General features: G+C 46.2%; 1 protein-coding gene across 1 annotated transcript in view; it reads left to right on the top strand.

Moving 5' to 3' along the window:
* The first annotated feature begins 6,992 nt into the window (after window positions 1–6,992).
* Window positions 6,993–17,003, top strand: part of LRRC1 (leucine rich repeat containing 1) — a 148,411-nt gene continuing 138,400 nt past the window's right edge. The window contains exon 1 of the mRNA XM_004580491.2: window positions 6,993–7,373. Coding sequence (XP_004580548.1) covers window positions 7,215–7,373 — 159 coding nt within the window. The 5' untranslated portion in view covers window positions 6,993–7,214. The remainder of the gene's footprint in view (window positions 7,374–17,003) is intronic.

The following is a 17,003-nucleotide window of genomic DNA, read 5'->3' as shown; positions in this document are numbered from 1 at the left end:
GGTAAAAGTAAATGCAATTTCTTATCCACCTTCTGTGACCACCTCATTGACATTTCAATTTTGGTTTATACACAACATATAACATTCATAACATAACTTGTTATACATAACATCGTGTCATCTTAAATTAAGGCAAACATGTGGTATTTAACCTTTTGGGATTGGCTCATTTCCCTTAGCATTATGGTTTCCAGTTTGGCCCATTTGGCCACAAAGAACTGCATTTTGTTTTTTTTAATAGCTGAGTAGTATTCCATGGAGTAGATGAACCATAGCTTTCTTATCCAATCCTCTGTTGATGGGCATTTTGGCTGCTTCCATGTTTTTGCAATTACTGATTGTGCTGCTATGAACATAGGAGTGCATGTTGGTTTCTCATAAAACAAGTGTTCTGGATATATTCCTAGGAGTGCTATTGCCGGGTCATACGGTATGTTGTATTTGAGTTGTTTGAATGTTCTCCATACTGATTTCCATAGAGGCTGTACCAGCCTGCAGCCCCACCAGCAGTGGAGTAGGGTTCCCTTTTCCCCGCAACCTCGCCAACAAGTGTTGTTGGTGCTTTTATTCATGTGGGCCAGTCTTACTGGCGTTAGGTGGTACCTCATTGATGTTTTAATTTGGATTTCCCTTATTGCCAGGGAACTTGAGCATTTTTTCATATGTTTATTTGCCATTTGGGTTTGTTCCTTTGTGAAGTGTTTGCCCATTTCCCATGCCCATTTCTTGAGTGGCTTGTTTGTTTTGACATTTTGGTTGTTTTGTAGCTCTTTGTATATTCTGGAGATCAGCCCTCTATCACCTAAGTCGTGTGCGAAGATCTTCTCCCATTCTGTGGGTTGCCTTTTTACTTTGTTGATTGTTTCTCTAGCTGTACAGAAGCTTCTTAGTTTGATGAGGTCCCAATTGTTTATTTTGGTCTTGATTTCTACTGCATTTGGAGTCTTTTTTAGGAAGTGAGGGCCTACCCCTAAGTGTTGCAGTGTGTTTCCAACATTTTCTTCCTTAAATGTCTTTTTAAACTCAGATTATATGGTACCAACCTAGGTTCTGATTACAGAGGTTGTTGAATTCTAAACTAATTTACTCAAGAAATTGTACTTGGATTTTTCGAATGGCTTAAAAGTAGTGGTCTCTTGCAGCAGGAACAATCTGTAGAAATACTTTCACATTCAAATTTGGTGAGACATGGGCAGAGCTTAACTGCTTCTCCTCCCAGATCCCAGCGTCCACCTTTGTATATAGTACGATTTAATGTTTGAACCGTACATAAATACTTCATGAGGTCACTCAAGTGATCCTTTACATGACAAAGAGGCCATCCTTCCTACAGTAAGAAATATGTACAATAGTCATATGACAGCTATTTTTTATGCATATGAAAGCTACCTTCTATTAATTTTTAAAGCTGTATTTTGTTCCTTTTTGTCTTCCCAGCAAATTAACTCAGGGCCTGGCATATGGCAGATACTCAGTAAATATTTGTTGATCAACTAATACAACATGACTCCTGGCCCAATAAGTAACTTACAACTTCCTGTTGTAAAGAGGTTGCCAGTATATCATTTTAAAATTAATTCTGACATACAAATTTTATATAAAAGGTTCTTGTAAGTGTGTAATTCAATGATTTTTATAAATGTTTGCATGCTTGTAACTACACATTCAAGATAGGTATTTCCATCACTCCAAAAAGTTCACTCAGGCCATGTACTACCAGTCTTTTCCCATATATACCATCTCAAAACTCAAGTACACTCTGATCTAGGTTATGTCACTTTATGTTAATGTAATTTCTCTAGAATTTTAGATAAGTGGAAGCATAAAGTATATACTTTTTCTAAATTGGAAAGTCAGATATACAGAGAGGAGGAAAGACAGGACGATCTTCTGACCACTGATTCATTCCCCAAGCTACCACAAAGGCCAGAGTTGTGTCAGTCCAAAGCCAGGAACCTGGAGCCTCTTCCATGTCTCCCACGTGAGTGCAGGGTCCCAAGGCTTTGGGCCATCCTCAACTGCTTTCCCAGGCCACAAGGAAGGAGCTGGATGGGAACCATGGTTAGAATTGGTACCCATATGGGATCCTGGTGCCTGTAAGGAAAGGACTTTAGCCGCTAGGCCATGGCACCAAGCCCATACGATATACTCCTCATCTGGCTTCCTTGACTCAGCATGTTTTTAAGATTTCTGCACATTGTTGCATGTTACAAAGCAGTTTGGTACTCTTCACTGCTAAATGGTATTCCATGCCTTCAATTTACTATACTTTAACATCTTCATTTGTTGATGACTATTTGGATGGCTTCCAGTTCTTGGCTATTATAAACATAACTGCTATCAACATTCGGAAACAATCCTTGAGTGGTCATATGAGTTCATTTTTTATTGCATAAATTATTAGGAGCAGAGTTGCTATATCATTAGGGTGAGAAAATTCTTACAAGAAACTTCCAAACCATTTTATGAAGTGTTTTTTTACTGTTTTATAATTCAACCAGCAATGTCTGAATCCCAGCCGTTGCACATGTTTAGCAGTACTTGGAATTATTAGTTTTTTTAAAAGTCCTTACTTAAGTAGATGAACAGGTCATAGTATCTCATTTCAAAATATATATGCTCAAACTTCTTCTGAATCCCTTCTGCCTCTGTTTTGCCAGCTACCATTTGGACTTTCACTTAGAAAAATTACCGGTAAAACATCAAAGCCAAACTATTAACTTAGAATCCATTATTCTCCTAACTTCAGAGTATAAGCTTTATGAAATTAACACTCGTCAATTCTTTATTGCATTTTTAGTTTCCAGCAGAATGCCTGATGAGTAGTATGTACATTTATTAGTTACTTGATGTTATGTGATAAACTGCCCCAAATCTTAGCATCTTTTTTTTTTTAAAGATTTATTCATTTTATTACAGCCAGATATACACACAAGAGGAGAGACAGAGAGGAAGATCTTTCATCCAATGCAAGCCGATCCGAAGCTGGAACCTCTTCCGGGTCTCCCACGCGGGTGCAGTGTCCCAATGCATTGGGTCGTCCTCAACTACTTTCCCAGGCCACAAGCAGGGAGCTGGATGGGAAGTGGAGCTGCTGGGATTAGAACCGGCGCCCATATGGGATCCCGGGGCTTTCAAGGCGAGGACTTTAGCCGCTAGGCCACGCCGCTGGGCCCCAAATCTTAGCATCTTAAAGCAAGTCACTTTCACTGTTTCTCAGGGGGAGACAGTAGGGCAGATTAGTGGAGTGGTTCTGGGCGGAGATCTATGAAGAGGTTTCACTCAAGCCACTAGTTGGCGCTGCTGCGGTCATTTGAAGACTTGACCAAGGCTGCAGGATTGATTTTCAAGATGATTCTCATATAGCTGAATGGCAGAAAGGCTTAGCTGCTGGCCAGCTCTTGTAAGCACTCCTCAATTCCTTGCCTCATGAACCTCTTCATTCAATTTCTTGGCCTGACAGATGGTTTTCCTAGTGAATGATCCAATGGAGAAAATGCTAGAAACTGGTGACTGACCAGATCAGGTGATGTGGATTACCAAGACTGTCCTGGAGGCTGGCTGCTATACAGTGCCTAATGAGTATTTACGGATCGGACTGATGTGTGTTTGAGATATTGTGTTTTACATATATTAGAATGAGCATCATATATACATTATTCCACTTAACCACGAGCCATTCTCGTCTCTGGAAAGATGATAAAACTGAAGCTTGTAAAAGTAGCCTGTCCAATTCTACAAAGCTATTATATGGCATAGCCAAACTTCAGACACAGATCTGAAGGCTGTGAACAATGGTTGACAGTGAAGATGAATTAATTATATTATTCCAATAAGAAAATGATTTAATATTTATTGATACTGAATCAAACTCATTTGTATATAGGGATTATGTTGGAAAGGAAATCCCAAACTGCAGGTGAATGAAGATCTAATTAGTTTCCTATAATTGACAACACTTTTTTTTTCTTTCTTGCCAAACTGTTCCAAATTCTTGGCAGGTTCCTGGAAACAAGGAAAATCAAGAATTCTTTTGTTGGGCCCAGCGGCGTGGCCTAGCGGCTAAAGTCCTCGCCTTGAAAGCCCCGGGATGCCATATGGGCGCCGGTTCTAATCCCGGCAGCTCCACTTCCCATCCAGCTCCCTGCTTGTGGCCTGGGAAAGCATTTGAGGAAGGCCCAATGCATTGGGACACTGCACCCGTGTGAGAGACCTGGAAGAGGTTCCAGGTTCCCGGCATCGGATCGGCGCGCACCGGCCCGTTGCGGCTCACTTGGGGAGTGAATCATCGGACGGAAGATCTTCCTCTCTGTCTCTCCTCCTCTCTGTATATCCGGCTTTCTAATAATAATAAAATCTTTAAAAAAAAAAAAAAGAATTCTTTTGTTAGTTGCCCTCAGTAAATTCTATAAACTCTGTTGATTTTTTGGCACTGTGGTGTTTCCCGGGTCTATAAATCAAGTGACACTGTACAAACTCTTTTGGACTAAGGTGACACAAAATAATCATAACACAGAAGTGTAAGTGCCCTGGGGAGGCATATGTTGTGGGGTACAAGAGAGATCATGCCAGCAAGTCTAGGGTTTATTAAAGAGTTTTTATTAATCAAGCTTGATGATAACAGGGTCCACTAGAAATAGCAAGTCACAAATCCATATAGCAATCCAGTTAATTGAAACCCTAAGAGGAACAATGGTCAGTATCCTGAAATCCATCTGTTAAACTGAAGATCTATGTCCCAGCTTTCCCAGCAATATAAGTTATCCTAAGAGACATACAGTGAATAACCTGGACACACTTACAAAACTGCAGACATTCACCTTTCCCTGGCTTTTCTGCCCACATTCCATGACTGCTAGGCCTCACCTCTCCTGGAATTTTTGAAAGTGCGCAAAGTAGAAATACAAAGCATCTTAGCATTGCTGTCTTTACTGTCCCATCCAAGCAGTGAGCAGAGCGTGAGGAATATAGACATGCAGGGGCCATGCTCAGGGACTACCTGTGTTCAGAATGTGTCCATGGAAAGCCAGAGAGCAAGCAGGTCCTGGGGAGGCCAAGAGCCTAAGTGCCAGAGTGAGGGAAACACACGACCAAGACAGTGAGCCCCTCCTTATCATGGGCCTTTATGGGGGCTTGCAAAGGGAGTGGTTACACAACAATGCAATACAGCCCACCCCCTCAGGTTCCAGATGATGATAGATGAGCAGAAAGGAACACCTAGGTGGTGGTGGGGAAGTGGGTTCCAAGCACATGACCCTGAACCACACAACACACACAGGCAGGTTTGACTTTTCAAAAACACCAGATACACCTTTAAAAGACATCTAACATGTATTAAAACAATCCAGTGTGATCATCTCAGCATTAGATAAAACACAGGGGGGCAGCTTATATAAAAGCAGTTGAAATTTTTGCAAAGTTTTGTCTGCCTTTCTAGACAAGTCTCAGACAGGAAACGGTTTTCCATGAAGGTGGCAGAAAAAGGGCTACACATACAGGACTGCAGAATGCAAGAATGAAGGAGGCGGGGTGGAGGTTCAAAGTCCAGTAGCTTTCCCTGAGAATGCAGGACTCAAATCAGGACAAACAAAAGTGAGGGTGAAGTGGGTAGGATATCAGGCATCTGGGGATTGCCTGGAATGGGACGTTAGGCTGATAGCAGAAAAAGTTGGACCCTTACTCTTCGACTGGGAGGAAAGGCATATCCCTAGTAGGGCCCAAACAGTGGTCTGTTCCCTCCTGTTCTTCACCAGGGAAAAGAGCTGGAATTAACGGGAGAGTCTGTCAACTTTTTGGAACAAACTTGGCCTTTGAGCATGCTCCGCATACTACCTTCTGCAGAAAGATGACTTTCCTGGCCCTAGATTTTATCTAGACAAGCTTTGTAGACCGAGTGAGTGTAGAACCGGCACGGGGACAAGGCAGAGGTCACAGGCGGACGCCGGACTTTGAGTACACTTCGAGTAGGATGTGCGGCTAGCCTGGCTGGAAGTCAGAGGAGACCCCCTCCTACCAAAACAAAGCCATCCATTCAATACGACTGGTCTTGCCTGAAAACCCTTCGAGAAGATGTGAGTTTGGAGATGGGGGTTGCAAAGCAAACTGTTACAGACTAGAGGCAGTTTAGGCTTCCTTTTGGTCAGGGGTCAGAGAACGGTTGTGATGAACTTCCCAGGTCCTCCTTCCATAATGGAGGTTACTAAGGGATGGTGCTGCCTCGGGAGTCCCGGAGGAGGATGCTCACCTGCCAGCCTCCCTCTCTGTCCCTACCCCCGCCAAGTCACCAGGCACCAACATCTGACCAGGCTGACCTCGGCTGGCTTCGGCACCTGGGTTGCTGGAGGAGAATAGCACCTTTTCTCCGACTCCTAAGCTTCTGGAGGCACGGACAGGGAAACAGCCTAGCGATTGTGCACGCAAACCACCAGGGCACCTGAAGACTGGCTCCGCGGCTACAAAGCCTGCAGGCGGTGCCCAAGCGCCGGAGGACGCGGCCGGGCCCCGCGCTGTGAGGGCGGGCGGCGACCGGCTCACCCCGCGGGGCTGCTGCGAGCGCCAGGACTCGAGGGACTCGGCGGCAGACGCGACACCCCGCAGCTCGCGGGGCTCAAAGTACACTCGGGGTACCCCTTCCTGACCCCGGAAGAGAAAGTTGTTCTGGGGAGAGGGAGGCGAGTAGAGAGAGCGAGTTGAGTAAAACTGAGAATCAAAAGTTGTTCTTGCTCTCCTCAGCCCCGCCTCATCTTTGCCTCAAGCCGGTTTCCAGAGTCTCCCTCTTTCTCAAAGAACCCCAAGTCCCCTCACGTCCCGGGCCGAGTGCGGGGGGCTGCCCGCCGCCGGCCCACAGGCTTTCCCAACCCGCTCCACAGCCAGGTCTCCGGGAAAACCCGGAGCGGAGAAGCCCCGGGAGGGGGAGACGCCCTCGCGCGCCCAGCAGTGCGCATGCGCGCGGAGCGCGGCGGCACTAAGGAGGAAGCTCCGCGCGGCGGCCGGCGGGTGGGAGGGGGCGCAGGGACGCGACAGGGGCGCCCGCCCAGGAGTCCGAGGGAGCGTCTGGTGCCGCGGAGCCCCACGAGGGGAGCGAGTGAGCGAGCCTGGGATCCAACAGCGAGCGCGGCGCGGGCAGCGGGCGGAGCGGAGGGGAGCCGCCGGGCAGAGCGGGCTGGGAGCCCGGGTCTGCGCGGCTCGGAACCTGGCGGCGGTGGGGGGCGGCGATGTTCCACTGCATCCCCCTGTGGCGGTGCAACCGTCATGTGGAGACCATCGACAAACGCCACTGCTCGCTCGTCTATGTCCCCGAGGAGATCTACCGCTACGCCCGCAGCCTGGAGGAGCTGCTGCTGGACGCCAACCAGCTCCGCGAGCTGCCCGAGGTGAGCGTCCGGCCTCACCTGCGCTCGGCGCAGCCGGCCCCCCCCCCCGCCCGCTCCTTTCCCTCCCCGGGGCGTCCTGGGGCCCTCTCCCACCTGCAGACGCCGGACGGTCCCCGGGGTCCTGCAGGAACCGTCGCTTTCTGCATTCACCTGCTTCCTTCTCCCCCTGGCGTCTGTGCCCGCATCCTTCCCCAAAGTGTTTTTCTATACAAATTGACTGGAGTGTTTTCCGAGTATCCGCGAGAGCCTGTGCAAAGGGAGAAACATTGGGTGGTATCAAGTAGCTTAGATTCTCACACCCGACACTTGAGTACGGACAGGTGAGTAGCCCCTAGAAAAAGGGGCAGGTACCAGCTAGCTGGGCTGCCGAGCGCCGCAGTTCACCCCCTGGGGCGGTCCTCTGACTCCCCGATTTCCCCCAACTCCTGGTCGGGGCGCAGCTCCCGTTTCGGCCGAGCCCTAGGGGCCTGTGCAACCGCGCAGGTGAGCCGCACTATCTCGGCATCTGGGCAGGAATGTGCTCCCGGGCGTTATCGCGCGGGTGAGCCTTTCTGAGAGAGCTGTAGCTCGGCCGGCCCGCCATGGCCGTGATCGTCGGGGGCAGGTGCCTAGCTGCCCGCCGCTGGGGGCTCGCCTGTGTGGACCTGTTGCGTGATGGGAGCTGCGGGGAATGTCAGCCGAGGCTCTGCCCTTCACCCGCCTTCCCGCAGCCTGTCCTGGAGCGGCCCCGTTCAGGTTGTTGACTTTTGTTCTTGCAGTGATGCGTTCCCTCTGCAGAGTTGTTTACGTCAATTAATCGCTCCACTGCGGCCCAACCTGTTGAGCGACAAAGGCTGTGCGGGGTCCGGGGATTAAGAACTTGTCACCTTGGAGCTTGGCTCAGGATCCTAGCTTTGCTAACCTTCAAGGAAGAAAGAAGGTAGTGTGTGCAGCAAGTCAGTGTGCAGAAAGCAATTGAAAGGTGTGCAGGAAGTATGGAGGCTTCTGAAAGTCGGGAAGGGGACCCGAAGGTCCCGAACGCGGATAGCTTGCTTGTCCTTTAGTTGACACACAATCCGAGGCATTGTCCCCAGAACCGGGAGTCCTGTGTCTTAGCTGGTTAGGATGACCCGAGGTGCTCTCCAGAGCCCACAGCGTTTTTGAAAGACTGGACTGTGTGCTTTTTCTCAACATTTCAAGCATTGTTATTCTTCTTGGATTAACTTTCCTTGGTTCATGTGCGATTGATTGGATGGTTTGCTCTATGTAATCACAGAGATCATCGTCGCTGGGATCTTTGCAGCCCCCACCCCTAGCCCCGCCAACAGGCTTTATTTAGTTTGGAAGCAGAAAAGCCATCCACTTCCCTCCAACATTTATTATTTTGCAGGCATTTGCAGACACATGGTTTTGTCTGGCCCTTTGCTTCCTTATATTTGACTTAAGTCTAAAGCTCACTCAGCTGCTTTAAGTTGTGTAATTTTAGGCATTGAAATATAGAATGTGTAATTTAATACTATTTAAGGGCTTCAGCATGAAGTTATTAAGGATTGAGTGTGTTATTCAGCTAGAGATGTTTCCATGCTGATTGTGGTATTTGTTTTCTTTCGTGGAACTGGAAGATTTTCTTGGCCTGGATTGGTTTTTCCTTCCCTCCTGCAGTTTCTGGGTTTTCCTGTCATGTTGGGGAGCTCAGTTTGGCATGAGAAATAAGGAGTTTTAGAAGTGCCAGTATTTCTGCCGATTGTAAATAGAAACTTCCCAGAAGTTCAGGATACGGTCCTATGGCACTGTGTAAACACAATAAATGAGCAAGTTTTCAAGGGCTGGAGATGGTCTTGTTGGGGGGGGGGTAATTATTGCTTTAACAGCTCTTAAATTAGTATTAACATTTTTAGGTGTGTAAAGTCTACGTGTTTTTCCCTGTCTGGGTGCCTGGGTGTGTACATGCCAGACGTGAACCACCACCTTGAAATCGCAGGTGCTTGTTCCCATTCCCGTGGTTTTTGCCAGCCATCTGTTGTTTTGCCTCTGAGATCAGTTGTCATACATTTTTGCCACTCGCCACTGTCCTGCCACTTCCCCAAACTCGTTTCCTTACCTGTTGCATCACCCATGGAGCTCTCTTGCTGACCAACCTCTGGGGTCTTCAGTATAGCGGCCGTACCAGCTGCATGTTCTCTTTGTAATTAGGAAGCATAGCCCTAACCTGGCAGAAGCGTCAGGTGCTTGCTCTCCAGGGAAGATGACAGCCGCCAACTGCTGAGAGGCCCGCCACCTCTCATTTCCTCCTGCATCCTCATTTTACAAATTGGGACTCAAGAGTTGAAGTCACTTTCTCTCTGTGAGCCTGTCAGTCAGGTGCAGTTGCTGGTCATGCTTTCAGTTGTGAAGCACCTAGAAGGAATCTGATCTCCTCAAACCCATCAAACCTTCAGTTCTCTGGTTCCTCACATTTTACTTATGTCATTGAAATTTGGCCTCATTGAACATTTACTGGTCCTCTTGTATTCGCTGGTTATTTGGAATAGAGGGATTAGGGGAGATATGATTCCTGTAAGTGGTTCACAGCTGTGTAGGCAGGCAGACAACTCTAATGCACAGGTGGTGAGTGTGGGTTGGGGAGGGCAGCCCAGTTAATCAGATTGCGTATTGGGACTGACGGTTACTTACCTCAGTCTAGCCTTTTTGCAGGACCATGTGCTATGGTGCCTCAGGTTTGTCACAGCTACTCACCTTTTGTGTCCTGCAGAGAGAGCTTCAGAACTCTGAATTTTAGCTTGACTACGGTTGGGTGATAGAATCCCTGTCCTGTTATGGTACACACATTCACCCTCCATTGCCTGCTTCCTGTGGTTGAATTTTGGGGGGGGGACCTGAACTAACAATCTCTCTCTAACCTCCTTGCCTTCTTGAAGTACCTGCTTGTTTGTGCTCATTCTTGTCAGTATGTAGCCTTGCAATCAGCAGGTCCTGTTCAAGAAAGAATCATTTACATCTTGAGTGAGTGTTTCTGCAGCATAGTAAACATCTGCCTCCCCCGTTTCTTTCTTTTTTTTGTGAACATATCACTGTCCCAGCATGCGTCCTTTTCCAGTATATTCAGACTATTCATGATGGAAGGGATTCAGAAGTAGATGTCATGTGACTGGTTTCACCTGCTCCACGGACTCCTTGGTTTCCCATCTACTTCCTCATTGATTTGAATGGCATTGACTTTCTCCTTGGCATGTACTGATTCTCAGCTACTTTGAATAAAGTCTGTTTTCATTGTGATCTCCATAGCCCCAAGAAGGTACTTAGTTAAAGTGTCAGGAAGCAGCTACCTTACATGTGCCCAAGCCTTTATAGCTTAAAGCAATTTCATCTTGTCACCTTCTTAGAGCTCGCCACCTAATGTTAGCTCAAATACCTTCTCCTTCCAGTCATTCTCATATCCTGCTTAATTTTCTCCACTCTCCCCTAGAGAATGTATCAACCACTTAATTTTAGGCTAAATATAGGAGTGAGGTAGTCTTCAAGAAGTTAATGGAAAATGGATATTATGAAAAGAAAACTTACATAGATTTCAACATTTCTTGCAGCAAAGTAAACTGATGTTTTGTTTCTGTTGTTTCTGCAGACTTTGTGAAGTTCCCTCCTCCTTGCTTATTTGTTCTGAGCCCCTGCTAGAACATTAAGTCCGTGCCAGTGGGATGTTCGTGGCTGGATTCGGGACAGTGCTGACATATCATGGGCACACATGCTGGGGCATGAATGAGAGGTCATATATATGGTCATGGCTAGGCTGCCCTTGTTTCTTACTCATTGTAATTCCCCTGGCTGTGGTCTGACTCTTGTGTACCAGTCTGCTGAAACTCAAAAAAGACACAAAGTCGTCTTTCACAACCCAGTGGTCTCATCTTGCCAGTCTTTGTTCTCTATCCCCTCTGTACTGGGAAATTTTGGCTGCCTTATCTTTTAAATAGATTTTGTGCATTCTAAGCATATTGTCTGTGAACATGACTTCAAGTTTAGCATCCCAAACTGTGGCTTGTTAAAAGGATGTCCCTTTTGCTTTCCGTGAGCCACCTGTCGGTTTGGGTGTTGTCTCCCAAGCCTGCTTCTTATCCCATTGTTCTTGCTGACATACATTTGCAGCATTCACAGGGGCAGAAGCCTGCTTTCTCCCCATGAATCCTGTCACCATGTCTTATTTTCCTCTTTCCAAAGGCTGTGCTTCCTCTGTGAGTCTTCCCAAAGCCACTTGCTTGGTTTCCCCTGAACTCACGTCGACTGTTGCTGGATGTCTTCTGCCAGGACTGGTCAGGACTTGTCTTGAGAGGGTAGAAAGCAGAGGTTCTGTGTTGATAGCCTGCTGTTCCATCACTTCGTTCAAGCCTTGATTTCCCTCAGATTTCAAAGCATGATCAAGTTTATGGAATTATTCTAGAGATGAAAACAATATTGTGTGTAAAGCACTTGAAGTGTCAACAAAGTTAGATCTGAGATATCATAAGATCTTTCCACATACTGCAGCAGGAGCCCTTACTACGTACAAAAAAGAATTTCTTAACTGAAATTTGAAGAGATTTCCCTGGGAGATTGTTATTTTTAGACCAGAATTAAATTTTAATGCTCTTTTCAATAATAATTTGAAAATTACAGACTCTAACATCTAGATGACTTATAATTGAGTAGTGTCATTAACATTTTATTGCCCGTGTTTGAGTACTCTTAATTGTCTAGCTAATGAGGGAAGAACAGCAATGGACATATTACAGAAATAATATGTTAGAGTCAGGTGATGGCTGAAGTATTCTCAGCAAAGTTCTCATGAAGGTTTGTGAGAGAGAAGTGGGTAGCTGAGGGGGGTCACAGAGCCCACTGTGGCATGGTGTACATATGTGAAAGGTAAATATGTGCCAGAGACCCATGCCGGGTGAGGGTTGCGCTTAGTATGTTCTGAGCAACCATGCAGTGTGTGCATAGTTGGCATCCTTACTGTTTTCATGATACATTAATGTTGAGTTCTCTTTTTATTATATTTAAAAATTGTTTTTAGTTTTATAAGGATAGGGAAGGCCATACCTAGTTTATGTTTGGACATACTTTTATGGTATCATAATAAATCAGTTAGAGAAGTAGTCAATGCCCAGGGGAAATGAGTTTAAAAACTGCTTAGGGGATGGGGAGTCTAGGTGAAGTGATGTTGCTGTGTGTTTTTCTTCAGTCAGGGCCACAGTTTTCCTTTCTCGGCTATCCTGGGGCTGTTCTAGTTAGCTCTACGTGGTCTTCTGTATGGGTCCACACTCCTAACCCCCTTCTCATGTGTATCTGCTCCCCTCAGTGTGATTTGCTCTGTGCTAGTGGAGATTAGAGTACTTTAAGAATCATCAGTACCTGTGATACGTTAATCATAATTATAATAGCCACCACTTATTGAGATGTTACTGAGTTGCCAATATTACATTAAATGCTCTGCATACATCAGTTCTCTAAAACTGAGTAACAACCCACTTTAGCCTTTCTAATTCCGATGTATAAAGATGCAGATTGACATAAACTTCCTTGAGATGCTTATTGAAGAGATGTGGTCTCAGTTATTCTGGAGAGAGCATTCAGTGACTCCTGCTTCCTGTGGGTGTTTCCTACTGTTCTGCCTGTCTGGGAGCAGGGTGGTGACATGTTGATACTGAGGGTGCCTTTGGAGGTGCAGGGTAGGTTTTCAAGGTGGTGAAATTCAAACCAGACTGGAAGCACGGACAGGAGCCCATTGTTGGGTCACTGTTGCTCAAAAACACTATGTCCTGGTGTAGAGACTGGGAGTCCCTGATTGGGTTGGAAACCCAGACGGAGGCGCAGGGTGAGTCTTGTGCTTTCTTGTTCAGGCAGTGAGTTGGGCTCCTTAGGTAGAGGTGGCTCCTGGAAGGCATCTAAGCCCAGGGGCAGTATAGTCAGGTCTTTGTTTGGAAAGGTGAGTCTGGGGCAACAGGAAAGTGCAGCCTTGTGGAGAGCAGTCAAGAGGCCCTGGAGAGGTCTAGCCCATGGTGTGCCTGTGGGGTGAATGGAGAGCTGGCTTCACCAGAGGTTTCTCATGCCAGAGGGAGAGCTCTGCCTTTCTGCACCGTGTTCCCTTTCTGATATACCGCATGCCACCTTCTGCAGTGCTGAAGTACAATGCATTTGCCTCCTTTCTCTAAGCATTTTTTCCTTGACTGTGGCTGGTGCAAAGTTGCTTACTGATGCATGGCAAGCAAGAGCTATTGGCTTTGGAGAAAGATGGACAGATAGTCAGGTGTGGGATGGGTATTTGGATGTATTTGTTTGGAAGAATGTGGCTATCAAACTGATAATTTAGTCACAGGGACAGCATAGCCCTATAGGTACTATTTTCCTGACTAATATGAATGTACTTATACATGTGCTGGAAGGTGGATATTTGTTTCTTCATCCTCTGCTGATGCTTCAAGAAACTAACACTTGGAGAATATTTATTATTCTAGAGTAATTTAAGTGAGCTCATTGCTGGCACTGCTTTTCGAAAAACAACTCACATCTTTGAGAAGAAGTAGGACAGGCTGTCTTAATGAAACTTCCATATCTGTGTCTGTATGTAGTCTATGCTGCCTCCTTCCAGGAGGTGGGGGGCACCTGAACTCACCTCAGCCTTCCTGCCTGGTGTTCTTTCTGCTGGAATTTGTAGAAACTCTCAGCTGTTTGTGGTCAGCAGGCACTTGAAACTTCCTTAAAATGGACCCTTTATCACAGACATTGCTGATACTTGCACGAGAGTGTAAGAAACAGCAGCGTAGACCTCTCTTTGCAGGGATGACACATCTCAGACGTGACCTTGACATGCTGTGGAGCAGAGGCGTTGCATTCTGTGGCAGAGAATGCAGTGTGTGCTACAGGCTTCTCACTGTGTTCACAGAAGGTGCGAGAAAGTCCACCTGTTCCAGGACTCCCCCAGCTTAGGGCTGGGGATGCCTGTTCTCTGCTTCCAAGCATGGTTACGAAGGCAGATGAGATCATATGCCCGAACCTGGTAAATGCATAGATGAAGCTTCTGGCTGTCTATTAACTTTTTCTTGGGTGCTATTTAGTGTACAGAAATGGTAATTTTCAATTGCACATGTTATTTTAGAAGGTCTAATGGTATATGTGTATGTGTAGTGCCAAGTACTTTAGGCTCGTAGAAATAAGATGTAATATTTAAATCTCTGCACAACAAGCCATTATTTTGGAGAGTTTCCTGGTGGAGACTATCACTTGTAGATCCCAGGGAATTTGTCTCAGCTGGAAGAAATTTGGTATTTTTCGTTTCCAAGAACCCCAAGGAATAGATCTGTTTTATTTGGGAGGAAAGAGGTGTCGCAGTATGCTCCAGTCTGATGCCTTTGTGGCCTGGTGGAGAAGACACTGCCCAGACCACTGTGATCACCTTGCTCTGTATAGCCCACACTCACCTGGGAAAAAACGATCAGGAGGGGCTGCTGTCTGCTGGTTTGTGTGGCTCCGGAGCTAGAGTTGGATGAGCAGGTGGGAAGGCCAGGAAGCAGCTTCCCAAGCCCTCTAAAGGGGCTGTGGTCTCTGACTGCTTCTCTGGACCTGGAAGGTGTTGAGGAAAACCTCCTGGCTCTGGCTCAGTGCCGCGGGCCTGACCTGGGCTGCCAGGTTGGCTCTTGTTTTCATCTGATTACAGAAGTTGCATGTGTTGGATGTTTAAAATAACTCAACAAAAAAGATAGCAGAATTGTTCCTGAATTATCTGCCATGATGAAGATAATGTCCCAGAAGGCAGAGGTGGGGCCAGGTGCTCATTTCCCACTGGGAACCCCTGGAAACAAAGGAGTATGAACTGGGGTTATAGATTCAGTTTGCCATTTTATCGCACTGAAGCAAATTTGTCTTATTTAAAATTTTGAAAACTTATTTTTGCTGACATGATTACATAGAGGTATGGAGTACATGTTTTCTTTTTTAAGATTTATTTATTTTTACTTGAAAGTCAGAAGTGAGTGGAGAGACAGATTTTTCTGTTCGCTGGTTCACTTCCCAGATGGCCCTAATGGCCAGACGTGAGGCAGTTTGAAGCTAGGAGCCAGGAATTTCCTGGAGTCTCCATAAGTCAGTACAGGAGCCCTAAGACCTTGGGACCACCCTCCACTGCCCTTAGGCCATTAGTAAGGAGTTGGATCAGAAGCGAGCCAGCTGGAACTTGAAGTTGCTATGCTGAAATGGGATGCTGGTACTGCAGACTGAGGGTTAGCTTACTGTGCCACTGCACCACCCTCATAATGTGATGTTTTGATACATGCATATAAGATAGAATGATTAGATCAATTTGATTAACATAATAATCATCTCACATACTCATTACTTCTTTGTGGTGAGAACATTTGAGACATATTCCTTTGTTTTTAAAAAACATGTATATGTTAGCAAAACGGAATGTCAGAGAAAGAGGGATAGACCAAGGAAGTGAGATTTTCCTCCACTGATTTTTTCCCCCAAAGTAGCTGCAACAACTAGAGTTGGGCCAGGCTGAAACCAGGAGCTGGGAATTCCATCCTAATCTTGGTGGAAGAGGCCCAAACTCTTGGGCCATCTTCTGCTGCTTTTCTAGGAGCTGGATCACAAATGGAACAGCTGGGACAAAAACCTTCGCTTTGTATGGAAAGCTGGCTTCAAAAGTGGGGACTTAATCCACCGCCCAACAACTTCAGCCTCACCTCCACTCTTAGAAGAATCTGTACTTGTGGCTTTGTACATCTCATATGCTTATTGTTACTAAAACAAAACAGGAAAGAATTCTGTGTGAATTGCTTTGCTGCTCACTGTTCATACTTGACACTGTGTGGAGATGTTACAGCATTGGTGCTAGTGCTGCAGTACTGGATACAGCGTCATTTGTTAACCATTTTCCTTTTGCTGGAATTTAAATTGCTTCTCATTCTTTGCCATGATGCAGGGGTAAGGGTTCCTATACACACTACTTTGTACACTTGTGTTCCTTACTTATTCGAGGGATGGATAAAGCATATTCGGTTGTGATGGTTTACTTCCCAGATACACACAGTGGGCCAGGGCTGTGGCGAAGCCAGAGCCAGGAACTAGGAGCTCAGTCCAGGTTTCTCATGTGAATGGCCATACTGCTGGAGCCTTCACTGCTGCCTCCAAACGTCTACATTAGTAGGAAGCTGGAGTCAGGAGCCAGAGCCAGTTATGGAACCCAGTCACTCCAGTGTGGATTGCAGGTGCCTTAACCACTAGGCTAAAAGTTGGCCCCATTCTCCCAATCAAATGGTTCTTTAAGGTGAATTTCAAGAAGCCTACTTGCTAGATGAGAGAGTATTAAGTGGTTTAAAATTTGAATAGATAATGTACTGGTAGATGGTCAATTTTTATTTTTAATTAGAGTGTGATGGAGGCCTCAAGATGGCAGAAACTTAGCTACTTTACAGCTGAGGAAAACAAAGAGGTAAAGTAACATGTCAGAGGAGAACAACCTGTGGGCTGATTGCGAGTCCTGTGAGCCTGTGAGGACTGGGAAAATAGCCTTTGTGCTTCTGTTGTTTTCCTTTCTGCCTGAGGGCCAGGGAAAGCCCTCAGACAGGATTTAGTCAGTCACTTAGGCACCGCGTGCAAGGTCTGGGGAAGACTGATACC

This window comes from Ochotona princeps, chromosome 1, assembly GCF_030435755.1.
Source record: "Ochotona princeps isolate mOchPri1 chromosome 1, mOchPri1.hap1, whole genome shotgun sequence".
Taxonomy (NCBI): Eukaryota; Metazoa; Chordata; class Mammalia; order Lagomorpha; family Ochotonidae; genus Ochotona; species Ochotona princeps.
Note: the sequence above shows the minus strand (reverse complement) of the source record. Positions and strands in the feature narration are given on the sequence as shown.